This window comes from Halichoerus grypus, chromosome 6 (assembly GCF_964656455.1).
Source record: "Halichoerus grypus chromosome 6, mHalGry1.hap1.1, whole genome shotgun sequence".
NCBI classification, from domain to species: Eukaryota; Metazoa; Chordata; class Mammalia; order Carnivora; family Phocidae; genus Halichoerus; species Halichoerus grypus.
In genome coordinates, this window is record NC_135717.1 from 23,365,471 (window position 1) to 23,390,665 (window position 25,195).

A 25,195-nucleotide genomic window follows, 5' to 3' on the forward strand; every position below is an offset into this window, starting at 1 on the left:
AAGACCAAGTTTACCGATCAATGAGAACGGCAGAACTCCAGCGCTAGGGGAATACTGCACATAGAATTCATGGCTTTTTTACCATGATTCTTTAGTCTTTCAAAGTTAATTTTTTTTTTTAACTGTCTTTTTTTCTTTTTTTTTGAATTTTTCTTTTTCCCTTTTTCAACCAACATCTTATCAATCCCTTTTTTAAAAAAAAAACATTTTTATTTTTCATTTTTAAAGTCATATTCTATCCCTTCATAGTAGTTACCCGTATTTTTGGCATATATATATATATAAGTTGTTCTCTCTTTAAAATCTTGAGATAGTTTCTTCTAACAGATCAAAATATACTCTAAATCTCTAGTGTATGGTTTTTTTCTACTCCCCTGCCTGATCACATTCCCTCCCTTTTTTCTTTCTTTTTTTTTTTAATCCTCTTCTTTCTTTTTTCAAACAACTTATCAAATCCTTTTTTAAAATTTTTTATAATTTCCATCTTTACAGTCATATTCCATCCCTTCATCATATCAACCCTTATTTTTGTACACATATAAGTTTCTCTTTCTTTAAAATTTTGGGAGGGACTTTCTTTTAACAGACCAAAATACACCCAAAATCTAGTGTGTGGCACTGATCTATAAACCAGCCTGATCATATTTGATCACATTCTGTTTTTGTTTTGTTTTGTTTTGTTCTGCTTTTGTTTGTTTTTATCTTTATCTTTTTCTTTTTTCTTTTTTCTTTTTTTCTTTCTTTTTCTTTTTTCTCTCTTTCCCTTTCTTTTCCCACTGCTTCAGGTCTTTTCTGATTTGTTTAGAGTATATTTTCTGGGGACGTTGTTACCCTGCTAGCATTTTGTTCTCTCATTAATCTATTCTCCTCTGCACAAAATGACAAGACGGAAAAAATCACCTCAACAAAAAGAACAAGAGGTAGTACCGACTGCCAGGGACCTACTCAATACGGACATTAGTACGATGTCAGATCTAGAGTTCAGAATCATCACTTTAAAGATACTAGCTGGGCTTGAAAAAAGCATGGAAGTTATTAGAGAAACCCTTTCTGGAGAAGTAAAAGAACTAAAATCGAACCAAGTAGAAATCAAAAAGGCTATTAATGAGGGGCAATCAAATATGGGGGCGCTAACTGCTAGGATAAATGAGGCAGAAGAAAGAATCAATGAGATAGAAGACCAAATGATGGAAAATAAAGAAGCTGAGAAAAAGAGAGATAAACAACTACTGGATCACGAGGGCAGAATTCGAGAGATAAACGATACCATAAGACGAAACAACATTAGAATAATTGGGATCCCAGAAGAAGAAGAAAGAGAGAGAGGGGCAGAAGGTATAATGGAGCAAATTATAGCAGAGAACTTCCCTAATTTGGGGAAGGAAACAGGCATCAAAATCCAGGAAGCACAGAGAACCCCTCTCAAAATCAATAAAAATAGGTCAACACCCTGACATCTAATAGTAAAACTTACGAGTCTCAGAGACAAAGAGAAAATCCTGAAAGCAGCTCGGGAGAAGAGATATGTAACCTACAATGGTAGAAACATTAGATTGGCAACAGATTTATCCACAGAGACCTGGCAGGCCAGAAAGGACTGGCAGGACATATTCAGAGCACTAAATGAGAAAAATATGCAGCCAAGAATACTATATCCAGCTAGGCTGTCATTGAAAATTGAAGGAGAGAGAAAAAGCTTCCAGGACAAACAAAAACTAAAGGAATTTGCAAACACGAAACCAGCCCTACAACAAATCTTGAAAGGGGTCCTCTAAGCAAAGAGAGAGCCTAAAAGCAACATAGACCAGAAAGGAACACAAACAATATACAGTAACAGTCACTTTACAGGCAATACAATGGCACTAAATTCCTATCTTTCAATAGTTACCCTGAATGTAAATGGGCTAAATGCCCCAATCAAAAGACACAGGCTATCAGATTGGATTAAAAAACAAGACCCATCGATATGCTGTCTGCAAGAGACTCATTTTAGAACCAAAGACACCCCCAGATTTAAAGTGAGGGGGTGGAAAACCATTTACCATGCTAATGGACACCAAAAGAAAGCTGGGGTGGCAATCCTTATATCAGACAAATTAGATTTTAAACCAAAGACTGTAATAAGAGATGAGGAAGGACACTATATCATACTTAAAGGGTCTATCCAACAAGAAGATCTAACAATTGTAAATATCTATGCCCCTAACATGGGAGCAGCCAATTATATAAGGCAATTAATAACAAAAGCAAAGAAACACATTGACAACAATACAGTAATAGTGGGGGACTTTAACACACCCCTCACTGAAATGGACAGATCGTCTAAGCAAAAGATCAACAAGGAAATAAAGACTTTAAATGACACACTGGACCAAATGGACTTCACAGACATATTCAGAACATTCTATCCCAAAGCAACGGAATACACATTCTTCTCTAGTGCCCATGGAACATTCTCCAGAATAGATCACATCCTAGGTCATAAATCAGGTCTCAACCGGTACCAGAAGATTGGGATCATCCCCTGCATATTTTCAGACCACAATGCTTTGAAACTAGAACTCAATCACAAGAGGAAAGTCGGAAAGAACTCAAATACATGGAGGCTAAAGAGCATCCTACTGAAGAATGAATGGGTCAACCAGGAAATTAAAGAAGAATTAAAAAAATTCATGGAAACCAATGAAAATGAAAACACAACTATTCAAAATCTTTGGGATACAGCAAAGGCAGTCCTAAGAGGAAAGTATATAGCAATACAAGCCTTTCTCAAGAAACAAGAAAGGTCTCAAGTATACAACCTAACCCTACACCTAAAGGAGCTGGAGAAAGAACAGCAAATAAAGCCTAAACCCAGCAGGAGAAGAGAAATAATAAAGATCAGAGCAGAAATCAATGAAATAGAAACCAAAAAACAGTAGAACAGATCAATGAAACTAGGAGCTGGTTCTTTGAAAGAATTAACAAGATTGATAAGCCCCTGGCCAGACTTATCAAAAAGAAAAGAGAAATGACCCAAATCAACAAAATCATGAATGAAAGAGGAGAAATCACAACCAACACCAAAGAAATACAAACAATTATAAGAACATATTATGAGCAACTCTATGCCAGCAAATTAGATAACCTGGAAGTAATGGATGCATTCCTAGAGATGTATCAACTACCAAAACTGAACCAGGAAGAAATAGAAAACCTGAACAGACCTATAACCACTAAGGAAATTGAAGCAGTCATCAAAAATCTCCCAAAACACAAAAGCCCAGGGCCAGATGGCTTCCCAGGGGAATTCTACCAAACATTTCAAGAAGAATTAATACCTATCCTTCTGAAACTGTTCCAAAAAATAGAAATGGAAGGAAAACTTCCAAACTCATTTTATGAGGCCAGCATTACCTTGATCCCAAAACCAGACAAAGACCCCATCAAAAAGGAGAATTACAGACCAATATCCCTGATGAACATGGATGCAAAAATTCTCACCAAAATACTAGCCAATAGGATCCAACAGTACATTAAAAGGATTATTCACCACGACCAAGTCGGATTTATCCCTGGGCTGCAAGGTTGGTTCAACATCCGCAAATCAATCAACGTGATACAATACATTAACAAAAGAAAGAACAAGAATCATATGATCCTCTCAATAGATGCAGAAAAAGCATTTGACAAAGTACAGCATCCTTTCTTGATCAAAACTCTTCAGAGTGTAGGGATAGAGGGTACATACCTCAATATCATAAAAGCCATCTATGAAAAACCTACAGCGAATATCATTCTCAATGGGGAAAAACTGAGAGCCTTCCCCCTAAGGTCAGGAACGCGGCAGGGATGTCCACTATCACCACTGCTATTCAACATAGTATTGGAAGTCCTAGCCACAGCAATCAGACAACAAAAAGAAATCAAAGGCATCCAAATTGGCAAAGAAGAAGTCAAACTCTCACTCTTTGCAGATGATATGATACTTTATGTGGAAAATCCCAAAGACTCCACCCCAAAACTGCTAGAACTCATACAGGAATTCAGTCAAGTGGCAGGATATAAAATCAATGCACAGAAGTCAGTGGCATTCCTATACACCAACAACAAGTCAGAAGAAAGAGAAATTAAGGAGTCGATCCCATTTACAATTGCACCCAAAACCATAAGATGCCTAGGAATAAATCTAACCAAAGAGGCAAAGGATCTGTACTCAGAAAACTATAAAATACTCATGAAAGAAATTGAGGAAGACACAAAGAAATGGAAAAACGTTCCATGCTCATGGATTGGAAGAACAAATATTGTGAAGATGTCAATCCTACCTAGAGCAATCTACACATTCAATGCAATCCCCATCAAAATACCATCCACTTTCTTCAAAGAAATGGAACAAATAATCCCAAAATTTGTATGGAACCAGAAAAGACCCCGCATAGCCAGAGGAATGTTGAAAAAGAAAAGCAAAGCTGGCGGCATCACAATTCCAGACTTCCAGCTCTACTACAAAGCTGTCATCATCAAGACAGTATGGTACTGGCACAAAAACAGACACATAGATCAATGGAACAGAATAGAGAGCCCAGAAATGGACCCTCAACTCTATGGTCAACTAATCTTTGACAAAGCAGGAAAGAATGTCCAATGGAAAAAAGACAGTCTCTTCAACAAATGGTGTTGGGAAAATTGGACAGCCACATGCAGAAGAATGAAACTGGACCATTTCCTTACACCACACACAAAAATAGACTCCAAATGGTTGAAAGACCTCAATGTGAGACAGGAGTCCATCAAAATCCTAAAGGAGAACACAGGCAGCAACCTCTTCGACCTCAGCCGCAGCAACTTCTTCCTAGAAACATCGCCAAAGGCAAGGGAAGCAAGGGCAAAAATGAACTATTGGGACTTCATCAAGATAAAAAGCTTTTGCAAAGCAAAGGAAACAGTCAACAAAACCAAAAGACAACTGACAGAATGGGAGAAGATATTTGCAAATGACATATCAGATAAAGGGCTAGTATCCAAAATCTATAAAGAACTCATCAAACTCAACACCAAAAGAACAAAGAATCCAATCAAGAAATGGGCAGAAGACATGAACAGACATTTTTCCAAAGAAGACATCCAAACGGCCAACAGACACATGAAAAAGTGTTCAATATCGCTCGGCATCAGGGAAATCCAAATCAAAACCTCAATGAGATACCACCTCACACCAGTCAGAATGGCTAAAATTAACAAGTCAGGAAATGACAGATGTTGGCGGGGATGCGGAGAAAGGGGAACCCTCCTACACTGTTGGTGGGAATGCAAGCTGGTGCAGCCACTCTGGAAAACAGTATGAAGGTTCCTCAAAAAGTTGAAAATAGAGCTACCATATGATCCAGCAATTGCACTACTGGGTATTTACCCCAAAGATACAAAAGTAGGGACCCGAAAGGGTACGTGCACCCCGATGTTTATAGCAGCAATGTCCACAATAGCCAAACTGTGGAAAGAGCCAAGATGTCCATCAACAGATGAATGGATAAAGAAGATGTGGTATATATATACAATGGAATATTATGCAGCCATCAAAAGGAATGAGATCTTGCCATTTGCAACGACGTGGATGGAACTGGAGGGTATTATGCTGAGCGAAATAAGTCAAACAGAGAAAGACATGTATCATATGACCTCACTGATATGAGGAATTCTTAATCTCAGGAAACAAACTGAGGGTTGCTGGAGTGGGGGGTGGGGTGGGAGGGATGGGGTGACTGGGTGATGGACACTGGGGAGGGTATGTGTTCTGGTAAGTGCTGTGAATTGTGCAAGACTGTTGAATCTCAGATCTGTACCTCTGAAACAAATAATGCAATATATGTTAAGAAAGAAAAAAAGAAGAAGAAGAATGTAGCAGGAGGGGAAGAATGAAGGGGGGGAAATCGGAGGGGGAGAAGAACCATGAGAGACAATGGACTCTGAAAAACAAACTGAAGGTTCTAGAGGGGAGGAGGGTGGGAGGATGGGTTAGTCTGGTGATGGGTATTGAGGAGGGCACGTTCTGCATGGAGCACTGGGTGTTATGCACAAACAATGAATCATGGAACACTATATCTAAAACTAATGATGTAATGTATGGGGATTAACATAACAATAAAAAAAAAAAAAGACAACTAAAACAGGAATCACAAAAAAACCAACCACCAAAAAACTTCAGATATGTAAGTAGATGGCAAAAGGGATAAAGAAGCACTTCCATAGGGGCGCCTGGGTGGCTCAGTCGTTAGCCGTCTGCCTTCGGCTGGGGTCATAATCCTGGGGTCCTGGGATTGAGCCCCACATTGGGCTCCCTGCTCGGCGGGAAGCCTGCTTCTCCCTCTCCCACTCCCCTTGCTTGCATTCCCACTCTCACTGTGTCTCTCTCTGTCAAATAAAATCTTAAAAAAAAAGAAGAAGAAGCACTTCCATAACTTCCAAAATATAAAATTTTATATAACTCACTAATCTTCTGCTATTAAAACTTGGAATTTTTATCTGCTGATTGCATTCACTGATGCCCTTCTCACATAAACCACAATCTTAATACCTTGGTGAATTTAAGCAAAGCAAGAATTTGCTGTTCCCTCTGTGTGGCACCTTTGTTTCTCATTCACCTGCACAGCAAGAGAGGCTCTTTGAGGTTTTACCTTTATTTGAGGTGTCCTCTTAAATAATCCACCTGTAGCAGGTTCTCCAGACTTACCTTAGCTCCCTGAATTGCTGTTGGAAGAAAACACCAAAATCTCTGGTGCTCAAAAGAAAATCCCAACACAAAAGCTATCTTTGGCTTTCAATCACCTCCCACCTAATTTTGGACTTTGTGTCACCTCGGCAATGTTTATAAACAGAAGGAATGTTTTTAAATATTTAATCAGTATCATAGTTGTTTTGGCCAATGAGTTGCTCCTTGGCATTTGTACACTTTACCCTGCTCTTCAGCCTGACTTTGACAGAATGATTCTCTGCACTCATAGTTTTGCTAGACTTCATGATAGATGGCAGGTATGACTCTCTACTTTGTAAGAACCAACCAACTGGTAGCAGTGTTATTGCTGAAAACAATAAAAATTCCTATGAAATGTAAAGTTTACCATAAAGCAATTTGTTTTATAGTACTTGTACCTTAAATGACCGAGAGAAGGTAATACTCTAATTATTCAGCATATATGAAAGATATAAAAGTGTAATGGTGAATATTTGTTGTCTGAAAAAGAAGATATACTTATTTTTTTAATAAATGATAACAGAAAATGACCACTGGAGAAGTAATTGTACAAATTCCCTAACTTAGCCGAGTCTGAATTTATCCAGTCACATATTCCTCTCATATGTGAGAACACATAGGGTAGGAAGTCGATTCTCATGTGCTTTTTGCATATTCAACATGGTTCCAGGCATGTGATGAGTGATTCAAAGACTTTAAAGAGCAAGTGGGTGAAGGAATGAATATTTCCATATGACCCTATTTTAGTTGACACCCTATTGTCACATGTGACCTTATGTCAGTTTTTATCCTCTTTTTACGGGCATCCTCTGCTGTATTGATTTCCTGATCTTTGCCCTTCCTCTCAAATCATTTTACATGCATATGATATCTGTCTTTCTTGTTAAAGTGTAATAAGCAGAGGCTGGATATGAGGTGGCAGCTGAAGTTTAGAACGAGCTCCCAAATGAAATCCTCTTTAAAGTCAACAGATATGCTGAGAATCTGTCAAGGGAGGAGTCTTAGACTCACCTGTATTGAAGAATGTGGAAATCAGAAAGCCGAAGGATATAGAGGCGACGACAAAGCACAGGAAAAAGACAAAGACGAGAGATGGGTCACTGTACTGGAGGACTACATCAGGTACGATCTAACAAAACAACCAGGATGCCAGTTTAGTCCTACAGTAAGAGGTGTCATAGATAAACAAGGGAGGCCAAAGAAAATACCCTTACCACTCAAGTAGCCCTAGTGAAACGGGTCACTGCTCAGAGAGATGGAAAGTTAGCTAAAAACTCTTTTCTTGTGGAAGGGTTGCCCATCTAGGTCTAGGGTTTTGTGTGCTGATAAGCTGAGCAGCTTCTGAATTCCCTAGGGGACTCAATGAAAAATGTACATATTCTTTTGCAAACTAAAACCCACTCAGTCCATCCCCACAGTTATTTTATCCCTCTCGAACTTTAGATGCAGTGTGCTGAATTCAAATACATACTTGCCTTGACAGATAAAATCATGCACAGTAAACAGATGATAATTAAAAACATCAGAAAGAATGAGACAAAATAGGAAGCCCAGAGCATAGCATTACTGAGTCCTATCATGAGCTGGTACTCCTGTAGGAGAGGAAACACAAACCAGATGTCATGAAAAACAATTCATAGTTTTCAAAATGCATTCATAAATATTATCTGACTTATTTCCCATAAAAACTTACATGGGTTAAGTATTATCTTTCTCATTTTACAGAGAAATCAAGTCTCAGAATAGTCAAGTGACCTGATCAAAACCATCCACCTAATGAGTGGTGGAGCTACGATGCCAACTCAGAATTTTGAGTCCAGATCTTCTCCCTGATAACTTACCAGTTGCAGTTCTAAGACAAGAAATAATTAAAAATTTAAAACACAAAAAATAGGACCACCTTTCTTTTTATTATGTTCTACCTCCAGGAAGTATTAAAGGAAGGTATATAAGCTTTAATTCCATTATAGTTTAAAGCAGGGGCAGGCAAACTACAGCCTTTGGGCTAAATCCAGGCTGCCTCATACTTTTATAAATAAGGCTTTATTGGCCATGTCCACAATAGCCAAACTGTGGAAAGAGCCAAGATGTCCATCAACAGATGAATGGATAAAGAAGATGTGGTATATATATACAATGGAATATTATGCAGCCATCAAAAGGAATAAGATCTTGCCATTTGCAGCGACATGGATGGAACTGGAGGGTATTATGCTGAGCGAAATAAGTCAAACAGAGAAAGACATGTATCATATGACCTCACTGATATGAGGAATTCTTAATCTCAGGAAACAAACTGAGGGTTGCTGGAGTGGGGGGTGGGGTGGGAGGGATGGGGTGACTGGGTGATGGACACTGGGGAGGGTATGTGTTCTGGTAAGCGCTGTGAATTGTGCAAGACTGTTGAATCTCAGATCTGTACCTCTGAAACAAATAATGCAATATATGTTAAGAAAGAAAAAAAGAAGAAGAAGAATGTAGCAGGAGGGGAAGAATGAAGGGGGGGAAATCGAAGGGGGAGAAGAACCATGAGAGACAATGGACTCTGAAAAACAAACTGAGGGTTCTAGAGGGGAGGGGGGTGGGAGGATGGGTTAGCCTGGTGATGGGTATTGAGGAGGGCACGCTCTGCATGGAGCACTGGGTGTTATGCACAAACAATGAATCATGGAACACTATATCTAAAACTAATGATGTAATGTATGGGGATTAACATAACAATAAAAAATTTTAAATAAATAAATAAATAAATAAATAAGGCTTTATTGGCACACAGCCATGTTCACTCATTTCCGTATCATGGCTGCATTCACCCTACAACAGAGCTGATAACTGTAATATGGCCTGCAAAGCCTAAAATATATATTATCTGGTTTTGTTTACAGGTAAAGTTTGCCATTCCCTAATTTACATAAACCCTTCTAATTTTATAGATCATAAAGCCAGACTCAAAGAGGGTGAATTGCTTCTACAAAGTTGCACAGAAGGAGCTCTCTGTTCTGTGCTCTTCCCCCTCCATTATGCTGCCTCTGTACATTTCTGAGGCCACTTTCCCCTGGTACAATGAATCTGAGAGAGATTCCCCTGGTTTGAATCCTCTCTCTGCCACTTATCAGGAGTATAACCTTGAGAAAACTCCTTGACCTCTCTGTGCCTCAATGTCCTGATCGGTGAACACTAAAATCCAAATAACATAATGGGCAAGTTCGCAGAGTTTTAGTAGTGAGCTTCATGAACTACAATTCAGCACAGTATCCAAAATATGTAAAGAACTTATAAAATTCAACACCCAAAAACCAAATAATCCAATTTAAAAATGGGCAGAAGACATGAACAGACATTTCTCCGAAGAAGACATACAAACAGCCAAGACACATGAAAAGATGCTCATCATCACTTATCATCAGGGAAATGCAAATCAGAATGAGATATCACATCACACCTTTCAGAATGGCTAAAATCAAAAACATAATAAACAATGCTGTTGGTAAGGATGTGGGAAAAAAAAACAAACCCTAGTAATAAACTTAACTGGAGAACTGACAGACCTGTACTCTGAAACTATAAAATATCAATGAAAGAAACTAAAGATGACACAAATGGAAAGAAATTCCACGCTCATGGATTGGAAGAACACATACTGTTAAAAGGTCTATACTACCCAAAGCAATCTACAAATTTAATGCAATCCCTGTCAAAATACCACCAGCATTTTTCACAGAGCTAGAACAAACAATCCTAGAATTTACATGGAACTACAAAAGACCCTGAATAACCAAAGTAATCTTGAAAAGAAAAAACTGGAGGGGAGCAGGGGAAAGATGTCAGAGGAGTAGGGGACCCTATTCCAACTGGTCCCCGGAATTGAGCTGGATATCTACCAGACCACTCTGAGCACCCACGAAATCAGCCTGAGATGTAAGAAAATAGATCTGGATCTCTATAAACAGAATATCGTGGGCAGTTGGTTTCAAGATACGAAGTGGGGAGCCATGATTCCACGGGCAGATATCGGAGGATAAACAGCAGCAGGAGGGAGCCTGGCTGTGGGGATCCTACACCGTCTGTGAGCAACAGCCTCACGTGCTGGGGACGGGCACAGACTCGCAGACCGGCAGTGGCAGGGAAAGGACTTTAGGGCAGCCCCAGGGAGGGAAACCCAGAGCGGCGGGGTCACGCGTGCGAACTGGGAGCGGCTGGGGGTTTTAGAAGCACAAAGGGCAGAGACGTGCCCCGACCTGGAGGCAGGACTGGGGGCGCTGTGGAGGGGCGCACAACCTGGGCTGCTGCAGTTTATAGCAGCACGGACAGAAACAGAGACAGTGTGGCCTGGAGAGCTCACTGAAAAACACACTGCGATCTCTCTGCTCTGAGGCAGAGGGTTGGAAACGGTCTCTTCTGCTCTGACTCGCGGAAGAGACGCGGAAAGCAGCCAGGGAAAGCCGCCAGAGAACAAAAGCCCCAAAAAACTGGTTCCCACTGAGACAATCCCTCACCTCAGGGGGGCAGGGCAACTCTGCCCAAATAGGGTTGCCTGAGTAACAGTGTGACAGGCCCCTCCCCCAGAAGACAGGCTGGGAAAACAAGAGGCCAGCAACCCTAAGGTCCCTAGAAAACAGGTGCATCTTGCTTGGGTTCTGGTCAATAATTTGGACTCTATACATTCCCTCAACCACCCATCAACAGAATGACTAGGAGGAGGAACCCCCAAAATAGAAAAGACTCAGACATTATGACTTACAAATGGATGCAGATATAACCAAGATGTCGGAGATGGAATTCAGGCTAGCAATTGTGAAGACAATAGCTAGAATAGAGAAATCAATTAATGGCAACATAGAGTCTCTAGGGCAGAAATGAAAGCTGAATTGGCAGAACTTAAAAATGCTATCAATGAGATCCAATCTAACCTAGATAATCTAACAGCTAGGGTAAGTGAGGCAAAAGAACGAATAAGTGACCTGGAAGACAATATAATAAATAAAAAGGGAAAAGAGGAGGCCAGGGAAAAACAACTAAGAATCCATGAAAATAGAATCAGAGAAATAAGTGACGACACCATGAAGCATTCCAATGTCAGAATTATTGGAATCCCGGAGGGAGTGGAGAGAGAGAGAGGACTAGAAGATGTATTTGAGCAAATCGTAGATGAGAACTTCCCTAATCTGGGGACTGAAACAAACATTCGTGTCCTAGAAGCAGAGAGGACCTCTCCCAAGATCAAGGAAAACAGGTCAACACCCCAGCATGTAATAGTAAAACTCGCAAATCTTAGAACCAAGGAAACCATCTTAAGGGCAGTTAGGGGGTAGAGATTACTTACGTACAGAGGGAAGAACATCAGAATAACGTCAGACCTATCCACAGAGACCCGGCAAGCCAGAAAGGCCTGGCAAGACATATTCAGGGTACTAAACGAGAAGAACATGTAGCCAAGAATACTTTATCCGGCAAGGCTGTCATTTAGAATGGATGGAGAGATGCAGAGCTTCCAAGACCAGCAGAAACTGAAAGAATATGTGACCACTAAGCCGGCCCTGCAAGAAATATTAAGGGGTGTTCTATAAAAGGAGAAAGACCCCAAGAGTCATATACAACAGAAATTTACAGGGACAATCTATAAAAGCAACATCTTCACAGGCAACATGATGACAATTAATTCATATCTTTCAATAATCGCTCTCAACATGAATGGCCTAAATGCTCCCATAAAACAGCACAGGGTTGCAGATTGGATAAAAAGACAGGACCCATCCATATGCTGCCTACAAGAGACTCATTTTGAACCTAAAGATACATCCAGACTGAAAGTGAAGGGATGGAGATCCATCTTCCATGCCAGCAGACCTCAAAAGAAAGCTGGGGTAGCAATTCTTATATCAGAAAAATTAGATTTTAAACTAAAGTCTGTAGTTAGAGACACAGAAGGACACTATATCATTCTTAAGGGGTCTATCCAACAAGAAGATCTAACAATTGTAAATATCTATGCCCCCAACATGGGAGCAGCCATCCACATAAACCAACTATTAACCAAAATAAAGAGTCATATTGATAACAATATGTTAATTGTAGGAGACCTCAATACTCCACTCTCAGCAATGGACAGATCATCTAAGCAGACAATCAACAAGGAAACAAGAGCTTTGAATGATACACTGCACCATATGGACCTCATAGGTATACAAAGAACATTCCACCCTAAAACAACAGAATACTCATTCTTCTCGAGCGCGCATGGAACTTTCTCCAGAATAGACCACATACTGGGTCACAAATTAGGTCTCAACCGATACCAAAAGATTGAGATTATTCCCTGCATATTCTCAGACCACAATGTTTTAAAACTGGAACTCAATCACAAGAAAAAATTTGGCAGAAATTCAAACACTTGGAAGCTAAAGACCACTCAGCTCAAGAGTGTTTGGGTCAACCAGGAAATCAAAGAAGAACTTAAACAATTCATGGAAATCAATGAAAACGAAAACACATCGGTCCAAAACCTATGGGACACTGCAAAGGCGGTCCTAAGGGGGAAATACATAGCCATACAAGCCTCACTCAAAAAAATAGAAAAATCCCGAATTCACCAACTAACTCTGCACCTTAAAGAACTAGAGAAAAAGCAACAAACGATGCCTGAGCCACACATTAGAAGAGAAATAATTAAGATTAGAGCAAAAATCAATGAATTAGAAACCAGAAACACAGTAGATCAGATCAACAAAACTAGAAGTTGGTTCTTTGAAAGAATTAATAAGATCGATAAACCACTGGCCAGACTTATCCAAAAGAAAAGAGAAAGGACCCCAATTAATAAACTTATGAATGAAAGGAGAGAGATCACGACTAACACCAAGGAAATAGAAACAATTATTAGAAATTATTTCAACAACTATATGCCAATAAACTGAGCAATCTGGATGAAATGGAGGCCTTCCTGGAAACCTATAAGCTGCCAAGACTGAAACAGGAAGAAATTGACAACCTGAATAGGCCAATAACCAGTAACGAGATTGAAGCAGTGATCAAAAACCTCCCAAAAAACAAGAGTCCAGGGCCTGATGGATTCCCTGGGGAATGCTACCAAACATTCAAAGAAGAAATAATACCTATTCTACTGAAGCTGTTTCAAAAAATAGAAACAGAAGGAAAACTTCCAAACTCATTCTATGAGGCCAGCATTACCTTAATCCCCAAACCAGGCAAAGACCCCATCCAAAAGGAGAATTTCAGACTGATATCCCTGATGAATATGGATTCCACAATCCTCAACAAAATCCTAGCTAATAGGATCCAACAATACATTAAAAGGATCATCTGCCACAACCAAGTGGGATTTATCCCCGGGATGCAAGGGTGGTTCAACATTAGCAAATCAATCAGTGTGATAGAACACATTAATAAGAGGAGGGAGAAGAACCATATAGTCCTCTCAATTGATGCAGAAAAAGCATTTGACAAAATACAACACCCTTTCCTTATTAAAACTCTTCAGAGTATAGGGATAGAGGGAACATTCCTCAAGTTCATAAAAATCCATCTATGAAAAACCCACAGCGAATACCATCCTCAATGGGGAAAAGCTGAGAGCCTTTCCCTTAAGATCAGGAACACGACAAGGATGCCCACTCTCGCCACTATTGTTCAACATAGTACTAGAAGTCCTAGCAACAGCAATCAGACAACAAAAAGAAATAAAAGGTATTCAAATTGGCAAAGAAGAAGTCAAACTCTCTTTTCACAGATGACATGATACTTTATGTGGAAAACCCAAAAGACTCCACCCCCAAATTACTAGAACTCATACAGCAATTCAGTAATGTGGCAGGATACAAAATCAATGCACAGAAATCAGTTGCTTTCTTATACACTAACAATGCAACTGTAGAAAGAGAAATTAGAGAAACGATTCCATTTACAATAGCACCAAAAACCATAAGATACCTCAGAATAAACCTAACCAAAGAGGTAAAGGATCTATACTCTAGGAACTACAGAACACTCATGAAAGAAATTGAAGAAGACACAAAAAGATGGAAAAATATTCCATGCTCATGGATCGGAAGAATAAACATTGTTAAAATGTCTATGCTACCCAGAGCAATCTATACCTTCAATGCCATCCTGATCAAAATTCCAATGACATTTTTCAAAGTGCTGGAACAAACAATCCTAAAATTTGTATGGAATCAGAAAAGACCCCGAATCGCCAAGAAATGTTGAAAAAGAAAAACAAAGCTGGGGGCATCATGTTGCCCGATTTCAAGCTATATTACAAAGCTGTGATCACCAAGACAGGATGGTACTGGCACAAAAACAGACATATAGACCAATGGAACAGAATAGAGAACCCAGATATGGACCCTCCACTCTATGGTCAAATAATCTTTGACAAAGCAGGAAAAAACATGCAATGGAAAAAAGACGGTCTCTTCAATAAATGGTGCTGGGAAAATTGGACAGCCACATGCAGAAGAATGAAACTCAACCATTCTCTAACACTATACACAAAGATAAACTCAAAATGGATGAAAGATCTCAACGTGAGACAGGAATCCATCAAAATCCTAGAGGAGAACATAGGCAGTAACCTCTTTGACATCGGCCACAGCAACTTCTTTCAAGATACATCTCCAAAAGCTAGTGAAACTGAAGCAAAAATGAACTTTTGGGACTTCATCAAGACAAAAAGCTTCTGCACAGCAAAGGAAACAGTCAACAAAACAAAGAGGCAACCCACAGAATGGGAGAAGATATTTGCAAATGACACTGCAGATAAAGGGCTGGTATCCAAGATCTATAAAGAACTTCTCAAACTCAACACCCAAAAAATAAATAATCAAGTCAAAAAATGGGCAGAAGATATGAAAAGACACTTCTCTGAAGAAGACATACAAATGGCTAACAGACACAGGAAAAAATGTTCATCATCATTAGCCATCAGGGAAATTCAAATCAAAACCACATTGAGATACCACCTTACACCAGTTAGAATGGCAAAAATTGACTGGGAAAGAAACAAATGTTGGAGAGGTTGTGGAGAAAGGGGAACCCTCTTACGCTGTTGGTGGGCATGCAAGTTGGTACAGCCACTTTGGAAAACAGTGTGGAGGTTCCTCAAAAATTTAGAAATAGAGCTACCCTATGACTCAGCAATTGCACTCCTGGGTATTTACCCCAAAGACACAGATGCAGTGAAAAGAAGGGCCATATGCACCCCAATGTTCATAGCAGCAATGTCCGCAATAGCCAAACTGTGGAAAGAGCCGAGATGCCCCTCAACAGATGAATGGATAAAGAAGATGTGGTCCATATATACAATGGAGTATTACTCAGCCATCAGAAAGGATGAATACCCAACTTTTACATCAACATGGATGGGACTGGAGGAGATTATGCTAAGTGAAATAAGTCAAGCAGAGAAAGTCAATTATCATATGGTTTCACTTTGTTGTGGAACATAAGGAATAGCATGGAGGACATTAGGAGAAGGAAAGGAAAAATGAAGGGGGGGGAATCGGAGGGAGAGATGAACCATGAGAGACTATGGACTCTGAGAAACTGAGGGTTTTAGAGGGGAGGGGGGAGGGTGGATTGGTTAGCTCAGTGATGGGTATTAAGGAAGGCTTGTACTGCATGGAGCACTGGGTGTTATACAAAAACAATGGATCATGGAACACCACACCAAAAACTAATGATGTATTGTATGGTGACTAACATAACATAATAAAATTTTAAAAAAAGGAAAGAAAGAAAGAAAAAACTGGAGGTATCACAATTCCAGATTTCAAGTTATACTACAAAGCTGTAGTGATCAAAACAGTATGGTACTGGCACAAAAACAGACACATAGATCAATGGAACAGAATAGAAAATCCAGAAATGAACCCACAAGTATATGGTCAATTAATCTTCAACAAAGAAGGAAAGCACATGCAATGGAAAAAGTCTCTTCAACAAACAGTGTTAGGAAAACTGGACAGCAACATGCAAAAGAATGAAACTGGACCATTTTCTTATAACATACACAAAGATTCAAAATGGATTAAAGACCTACATATGAGACAGTAAACCATTAAAATCCTAGAGGAGAACACAGGCAGTAACCTCTTTGACATCAGCCATAGCAACATTCTTCTAGATATGTCTAGAAACAAAAGCAAAAATAAACTATTGGGACTACATCAAAATAAAAAACTTCTGCACACTAAAGGAAACAATCAACAAAAATAAGACAAGCTACTGAATGGGAGAAGATATTTGTAAATGATATATCCAATAAGGGGTTAACATCGCAAAATATACTAAGAACATATACAACTCACATAGCATAATAAAATTAAGTTAAATTAAATTAAAAAAAAAGAACTTATATAACTCAACACCCAAAAAACAAATAATCAACCTAAAAAATAGGGAGAGGCCCTGAATAGACATTTTTCCAAAGAAGATATACAGATCATCAATATGCACATAAAAAGATGTTCAACATTACTAATCATCAGGAAATGCAAATCAAAACCACAATTAGATAACATCTTATACCTGCCCGAATGGCTAGAATCAGAAAGACAAGAAATAAGTATTGGTGAGAATATGAAGAAAAAGGAACCCTCTCACACTGTTGGTAGGAATGCAAATGGGTGTAGCTACTGCGGAAAACAGTATGGAGATTCCTCAAAAAATTAAAAATAGAATTACCATATGATCTAGTAATTCCACTATTGGATATTTACCCAAAGAAAATGAAAACACTAATTCCAAAAGATATATGCATCCCTATGTTTATTGCAGCATTATTTATAGTAGCCAAGATATGCAAGCAACTCAAATGTCTATCAATAGATGGATTAGGAAGATGTGGTATATATATAATGAAATATTACTCATCCGTGAAAAAGAATGGGATCTTGCTATTTGCAAGGATGTGTATTCTAAGTCTAAAGAGATTAACTACATATTGAAATGGAAAATTTTCAAAAGGAACAAGGGATTTATAACACAATATTCAAAATATTCAGCATACAACCCCAAATTACTCAACAAACCAAGATAAGGAATATCTAAACTCTAAAAACAAAAAGAAAATCCTCAGATGCCAAATCAAGATGACATAGATATTAGAATTATCTAATAATGACTTTAAAGCAGCTATCATTTGGGACACCTGGGTGGCTCAGTCGTTAAGCATCTGCCTTCGGCTCAGGTCATGATTCCAGGTCCTGGGATCGAGCCCCACACCGGGCTCCCTGCTCGGCGGGAAGCCTGCTTCTCCCTCTCCCACACTCCCTGCTTGTATTCCCTCTCTCGCTGTGTCTCTCTCTGTCAAATAAATAAATAAAATCTTAAAAAAAAAAAAGCAGCTATCATTAAAAAAAAAGTGCTCCAATAATAATCAGTCATGAACACTGAGAACTCAATATCAATAATAACAGAGGGAAATCTTTAACATACTTCTCTCCATAACTGATATAACTGACATGAAATCCATGTTAAAGATATAAACAGGGGCACCTGGGTGGCTCAGTCGGTTAAGCATCTGCCTTCGGCTCAGGTCATGATCTTGGGGTCCTGGGATCAAGCCCTGCATCAGGCTCCCTGCTCAGCAGAGAATCTACTTGTCCCTCTCCCTCTGTCCCTCCTCTGGCACATGTGAGCGCTCTCTGTCTCAAATAAATAAATAAAATCTTTAAAAAAAAAAGATATGAACAACAGGGGAACCTGCCTGGCTCAGTCAGTGGAGCATGATGTGACTCTTGATCTCAGGGTTGTGAGTTCAACTCCCACACTGGGTGTAGAGATTACTTAAAAAAATAATAATAATTAAAAGTTTTAAAAAGATATGAACAAGGGGGTCACCTGGGTGGTACAGTCAGTTGAACATCCAACTCTTGGTTTCAGGTCAGGTGTGATCTCAGGGTCCTGGGATAGAGCTGGTGTTGGGTTCCGTGCTCAGCACAGAGTCTGCTTGGAATTCTCTCTCCCTCTCCCTCTGCCCTTCCCATTCATGCTCATGCATGCTCTCTCTCGCTCTCTTTCTCAAAATAAATAAATACATCTTAAAAAAAAAAAAAGATATGAACAATATAGGGATGCCTGGGTGGTTCAGTTGGTTAAGTGTCTGACTCTTGATTTTGGTTCAGGTCATGATCTCAGGGTTGTGAGATCCAGCCCTGCATAAGGCTCCACAATGGGCATAGAGTCTACTTAAGATTCTTGCTCTCTGGGGCACCTGGGTGGCTCAGTTGGTTGAGTGGCTGCTTCAGCTCCAGTCATGATCCCAGGGTCCTGGGATCAAGCCCCACATTGGGCTCAGCAGGGAACCTGCTTCTCTCTCTCCCTCTGACATTCCCCCTCCTCGTACTCTCTCTGTCTGTCAAATAAATAAATAAAATCTTTAAAAAAAATCTCGTAAATGGATAAAGAAGATGTGGTATATATATATACAATGGAATATTATGCAGCCATCAAAAGGAATGAGATCTTGCCATTTGCAATGACGTGGATGGAACTGGAGGGTATTATGCTGAGCGAAATAAGTCAATCAGAGAAAGACATGTATCATATGACCTCACTGATATGAGGAATTCGTAATCTTAGGAAACAAACTGAGGGTTGCTGGAGTGGTGGAGGGTGGGAGGGATGGGGTGGCTGGGTGATAGACATTGGGAAGGGTATGTCTTATGGTGAGTGCTGTGAATTGTGTAAGACTGTTGAATCACAGGCCTGTACCTCTGAAACAAATAATACATTATATGTTAAAAAAAAGAAGAAGAAGAAGAAGATAGCAGGAAGGGAAAAATGAAGGGGGGGAAATCGGAGGTGGAGACAAACCATGAGAGACTATGGACTCTGAGAAACAAACTGAGGGTTTCAGAGGGGAGGGGGGTGGCGGGATGGGTTAGCCTGGTGATGGGTATTAAAGAGGGCACGTACTGCATGGAGCACAGGGTGTTATACGCAAACAATGAATCATGGAACACTACATCAAAAACTAATGATGTAATGTATGGGGATTAACATAACATAATAAAAAAAAGAAAAAGAAAAAAAAATCTCGGTCTCCTTCTTCCTCTGCACCTCCCTCACCTCTCTCTCTCTCTAAAAAAAATATATGAAGAACATGACTAATAGTTATTATAACATGCACAGAAAACTGCACCCATTGAACACACAGTACACATTGTTCTTAGTACACACATGCATGTAGAATATTTGCTAAAATTGGCTACAGTCTAGACCACAAAGCTAGTGCCATCAAAATTTCAAAAAACTAAACTCAAATACTGGCTCCTAATATGTTTGAAAATTTTTAAATGCTTTTCGAGTTATCTTATGGGTCAAAGAAAAAATCCACAATGAAAATTAGAAACTCTTTTGAACTATATAATAAAGAAAACACTATACTTCAATTTGTAGATTGCAACTAAAGTTATCACTAGAGGTAAATTTAGAGGCTTAAATACAAAGATTAGAAAAGAAGAATATCTAAAGACCTGGGGAGAACTCAGCCAGCATAGACTGGACACAGAAAGCACTAATCAGAAAGGTAAAGACTTCATTACATTAAAATTAATAACTTTTACAAATCCAAAGACACCATTAAGACAAGCTACAGACTGGGAGTAAATACTTGCAATACATACATCACACAAAAAACTAGTATGCAAAATATATAAAGAATGCTTGTAAATCTATGAAAGAAGACACCCAACCCTAAGAAAAATGGGAAAAAGACATTTGAACTGACCCTTCACAAAAGAGGATATCCATGTGGCCAATAAGCATATGAAAAGGTGCTCAACAACCTTAGTTAACAAGGAAAATCAAATTAAAACCACAATGACTATACTATACCTTGGCTAATTGAATTTAAATTAAAAAAATAAATAAAATAAAACCGCAATGAGAGACCACTATATGCCTTCCAGAATGGTTAAAATTTAAAAACACCACCAAGTGTTGGCATACTTATAGAGCAAGAGTTAACTCCCATATATTACTGATTATGAGAAAATTGGCACAAACATTTTGGAAAAACGTTTGGCCTTATTTAACAGGGCTGAAAACATGTATACTGTATACTCCATCAACCTCAATCCTAGGTATAAACCCAACAGAAAAACGTGCACATGTGCACTAAAATATTCACAATAGCTTACTGTAATAGCCCAATACTTGAACAACCAAGTATCCATTAAGAGAAGAGTGATAAATTGTGCTATATTCATTAAATGTAATAGTACACAGCAATGAAAATGCCAAACTGTAGCTACACAGAAGAACACAAAAGGATAGCTATTGTAGGGGCTCCTGGGTGGCTCAGTCGTTGAGCGTCTGCCTTCGGCTCAGGTCATGATCCCAGGGTCCTGGGATCGAGTCCCACAACGGGCTCCCTGCTCGGCGGGAGGCCTGCTTCTCCCTCTCCCACTCCCCCTGCTTGTATTCCCTCTCTCACTGTCTCTCTCTCTCTCAAAGTAAATAAAATCTTTTTAAAAAAATTTAAAAAAGGGCGCCTGGGTGGCTCAGTTGGTTAAGCGACTGCCTTCGGCTCAGGTCATGATCCTGGAGTCCCTGGATCGAGTCCCGCATCAGGCTCCCTGCTCGGCAGGGAGCCTGCTTCTCCCTCTGACCCTCCCCCATCTCATGTACTCTCTCTCTCTCATTCTCTCTGTCTCAAATAAATAAATAAAATCTTTAAAAAAAAAATTTAAAAAAAAAGGATAGCTATTGTACAATTCTATTTAAATAAAGTTTAAAACCAGGTAACATTAACATAGGGTTTTAGAAGTTAGTGATTATCTTTTTTTTATTATGTTCAATTAGCCAACGTATAGTACATCATTAGTTTTTGATGTATTGTTCAACAATTCATTAGTTGTGTATAACACCCAGTGCTTGTGGAAGAGGGATGGTGTAGTGATTTGGATGGAATGTGAGGAATTTCTGGATTGCGGGCATCATTCTATTTCTTGACTGGAATAGTTGTTATATGGTGTGTTCACGTTGGATAATTTAGTGATCTGTACACATAGGTATGTGTATTTTATATTTCAATTAGAAACTCTAAAATGAAAAAGTAAATAGAAATTTAAACTACCTGATTGAAGTTTGTGTAACATGACCTGGAGACACAAAGAGAAAACTAGTAAATTGTAGTTGAAAATAGATTTCAAAGAGATTACTCACCAGTTAGAAAAGAGAGAAAAAGACATGCTGGTCAGAGAAACAAAAATAAGAATGGCACAAAATGAACTATTTGGGGTGGAAGGAAAAGGGTTTAATGTGAAGTAAGACTAAGGAGAAACGGAGGATAGGGAAACCAATGAGAGGATTTCTGAAATAGCTGGATGGTAAAAAAAAATCAGTAAGAGCTTGAACTAGAAAATGACATTTCTACACATGGAGGGAAAGAAACAGAATTTAGAAAACAGATAACTACTGTGGACATCTACATAACATTTCCTATGTATCTCTCCAATCATTGCCATAACCCTATGTGGTAGGAGTATTTTTACCTCCATTTTACAGTCAAGGCACAGAGAGGTTAAGTAACTTACCTAAAAGTTAGAGAGGCAGGAAATGGCAGCATTCTAAATACTATATATATTATACTATACTATACTATACTATACTATACTATACTATACTATACTGATAAGATTGAGGTTTCAAGCCTGGGTGATTTGGGGAATGATAATTTCATTAGCATATCCAGGCAACCTGGAAGAAGGGACAATCCCTTGCCTCTGAAAAGAATGATTTCTCTTTCTATATTGTTCTGTCTTCATTGAACCCAAGCATCACTGTCCCTTCAGGAAACACAGCATATTTCCTCACCCCAATACAACAAGATCAAACTACCTTAAGAACAACCTGATACGTGGAAAAGCAAGCTGCTGAAAGAAGTGTGGGCAAAATTCCAGAATATGAAGTTAATTATGAACATATCCATTTCCACTGATTTCTACCACCCAAATATTTCTTAAACTCTTCCCTCCTTTATACTAAACCACACGGACTTAGGCCCTCCCTGCTTTTCTCCTGGTCTGTTATAATTGCCTCACAGTTGGTTCCACACCTTCAGTCTTCATATCACAGCCAAACTTCATGTGAGCAAACTACAGCCTATGGGCCAAATCTAGCCCACAAACTACTTCTCTATGTCCTGTGAGCTAAGAACAATTTTTGCATTTCTAAATGGTTGAAGAGGAAGGAGAAGAAGAGGAAGAGAAGGAGGAAGAAGCAGAAGAAGAGGAGGAGGAGAAGGAGGAGGAGAAAAAGAAAAGGATATGTAACAGAGGTGCATGTGGCCCACAAGCCTAAAAAATTTACTATTCTGTGCTTTCCAAAAAAAGCTTGCCAACCCTTACTCTAAACCATGCTCTCCCCACATTCCTTTCCAGGGTCATTCTTCTCCCAGCAGCACTGATAGGAACGCTGACAGGATACTGATAGTCTCAAAACCCATCCTCTGAGGCTGTCTCCCCATTGCACAGACCAAGCATCACACCCTCAGTACTTTAAGAACAACTTTTTTTCACACCTGTAGGTACTTAATATTATAAAAGTAACTCAGTTTGCTACTATCTCCTCAACTAAACCTTTAACAACTAGTAGGTAGAAATTGTGTCCTCTTTTTAACTGCCATTTGTTGAGTGCTTACTATAGGTGAGAGACTGACTTAGATACTTTTTAAAATAAAATGTTACTTAATCCCCCTGAGAGCCCTAGAAATTTGGTATTATCTTCAATTTACATCTTAAGAAACAGGCTATGATCACAGAGTTAATTATTGGTGGAGCCAAGATTTAAAGCTAAACTCTGTATCAAAGTCCCTGACAAAAGTAGGTAATTAATAAATAAATGAACAAATTAATGGATTAAGATGGATGAATCAATGGTTTTCTGACTTTAGAGCCACTGTTTTTAACAATATGGTCTTAATTTCACAACATTGAAATGCATCTCAAATCTTGAAATTGAAGTGTATCTTAAATTAGTCTAACTCAAGAGCTCATATGATTATTTCTTTGTTGCCCATTTTATTCCAAAAAAGATTCAGGACATTTAATATATGACATCTCTCCATAATATCCATGTTAAATAGTCATTCAGTCAATAAAGCTACAGGCCAAATCAAGAATTTAAATAAAAGTAGAACTTCAGAAAATTTGTATATTTGTATATTGCTATTGCGATATAACTGTTCACCAATGCCAAATGTACAGAATACAAAATCTGTTCCACAGGCCCAAAATGCTGCAAAGAAAGTGAAGTTACCTTTAATCTCTTTTCCTTTTCTGAAACAATGGTCCTGATGAGCGTAAGTTCGGTTAGAGAAAATACAAGTAAAACTACCAAAGGGAAGATACTCATAAAATTCCACAAAAAACTATCATTATAATAAGCAGGGAATGGAAACTGCCTAAGAAAAATTAAGAAACCACTAAACACTTGTTCTGCAGCTCTGCCGTTATGGTACGTCATGATGGCCCGATCTACGACATGCTGCAAAAGCAGGAACCCTTCTCTGATGTACCCTAAATGAGAAAACAAAGAGGGTCAAGTTCAGTATACCAAGAAACAACCAGGCAAACAAAGAAGGCAATTTGAGTAATTCAAAACTTTTAACTCAAAGAACAAAACAGTTTCCCAAAACCTATAGTAATTTGTGACACAAACAGATAATAAATAACATGGAATTGTATTACCCTCTTCCCAAAACTGAAATACTACATGAAAGTGATACAGTTGCTTTATGTAATTTTATCAGCCAAAATAAATGAGAATTCAATACCAGACATACCAGACATATAAATAGAAGTGATGCTCAAAACAAGTGTGATACAATCCCATTTACAATAGCATCAAAAAGAATAAAATACATAGGAATAAACTTAACCGAGGAGGTGAAAGACTTACACACTGAAAACTACAAAACATTGCTGAAAGAAATTAAAGATGACACAAGTAAATGGAAAGACATTCCTTGTTCCTGGATTGGAAGACTTACTGTTGTTAAAATATCCATACTACCCAGAATGATCTCCAGATTCAATGCAACCTCTACCAAAATCCTTGTGATGAGCACCAGGTGTATGTATGGAAGTCCTGAATCACTAAATTGTATACCCAAAACTAATATTACACTGTACGTTAACTAACTGGAATTTAAATAAAAACTTAAAAAAATCCCAGTGGCATTTTTTGCAGAAACAGAAAAAACAATCCTAAAATCCATATAAAATTGCACAGAGCCTTGAATAGCCAAAACAATCGTAAGCAAAGAGAGCACCTGCTCTTGTGAGCTGGAGGCCTTGCACTAACTGATTTCAAAATATAATGCAAAAGTACAGTAATCAAAAGAGTATTGGTATAGTAGCAGCATAAAGACTGAAATAGAGACCAACAGAACAGACGGCCCAGAAATAAATTCTCCCATATATGGTCAGATGACCT

The 25,195-nt window shown here is 38.7% G+C and overlaps 1 protein-coding gene across 1 annotated transcript in view; it reads right to left on the minus strand.

The window, feature by feature from the left end:
• The window catches only part of LOC118549014 (phospholipid-transporting ATPase ABCA3-like), a 176,621-nt gene that overhangs the window by 133,526 nt on the left and 17,900 nt on the right, over positions 1-25,195 (minus strand). The window contains exons 5-7 of the mRNA XM_078074026.1: positions 24,017-24,276; positions 8,206-8,322; positions 7,742-7,859 (exon numbers count right to left, since the gene is read on the minus strand). Coding sequence (XP_077930152.1) covers positions 7,742-7,859; positions 8,206-8,322; positions 24,017-24,276 — 495 coding nt within the window. The remainder of the gene's footprint in view (positions 1-7,741; positions 7,860-8,205; positions 8,323-24,016; positions 24,277-25,195) is intronic.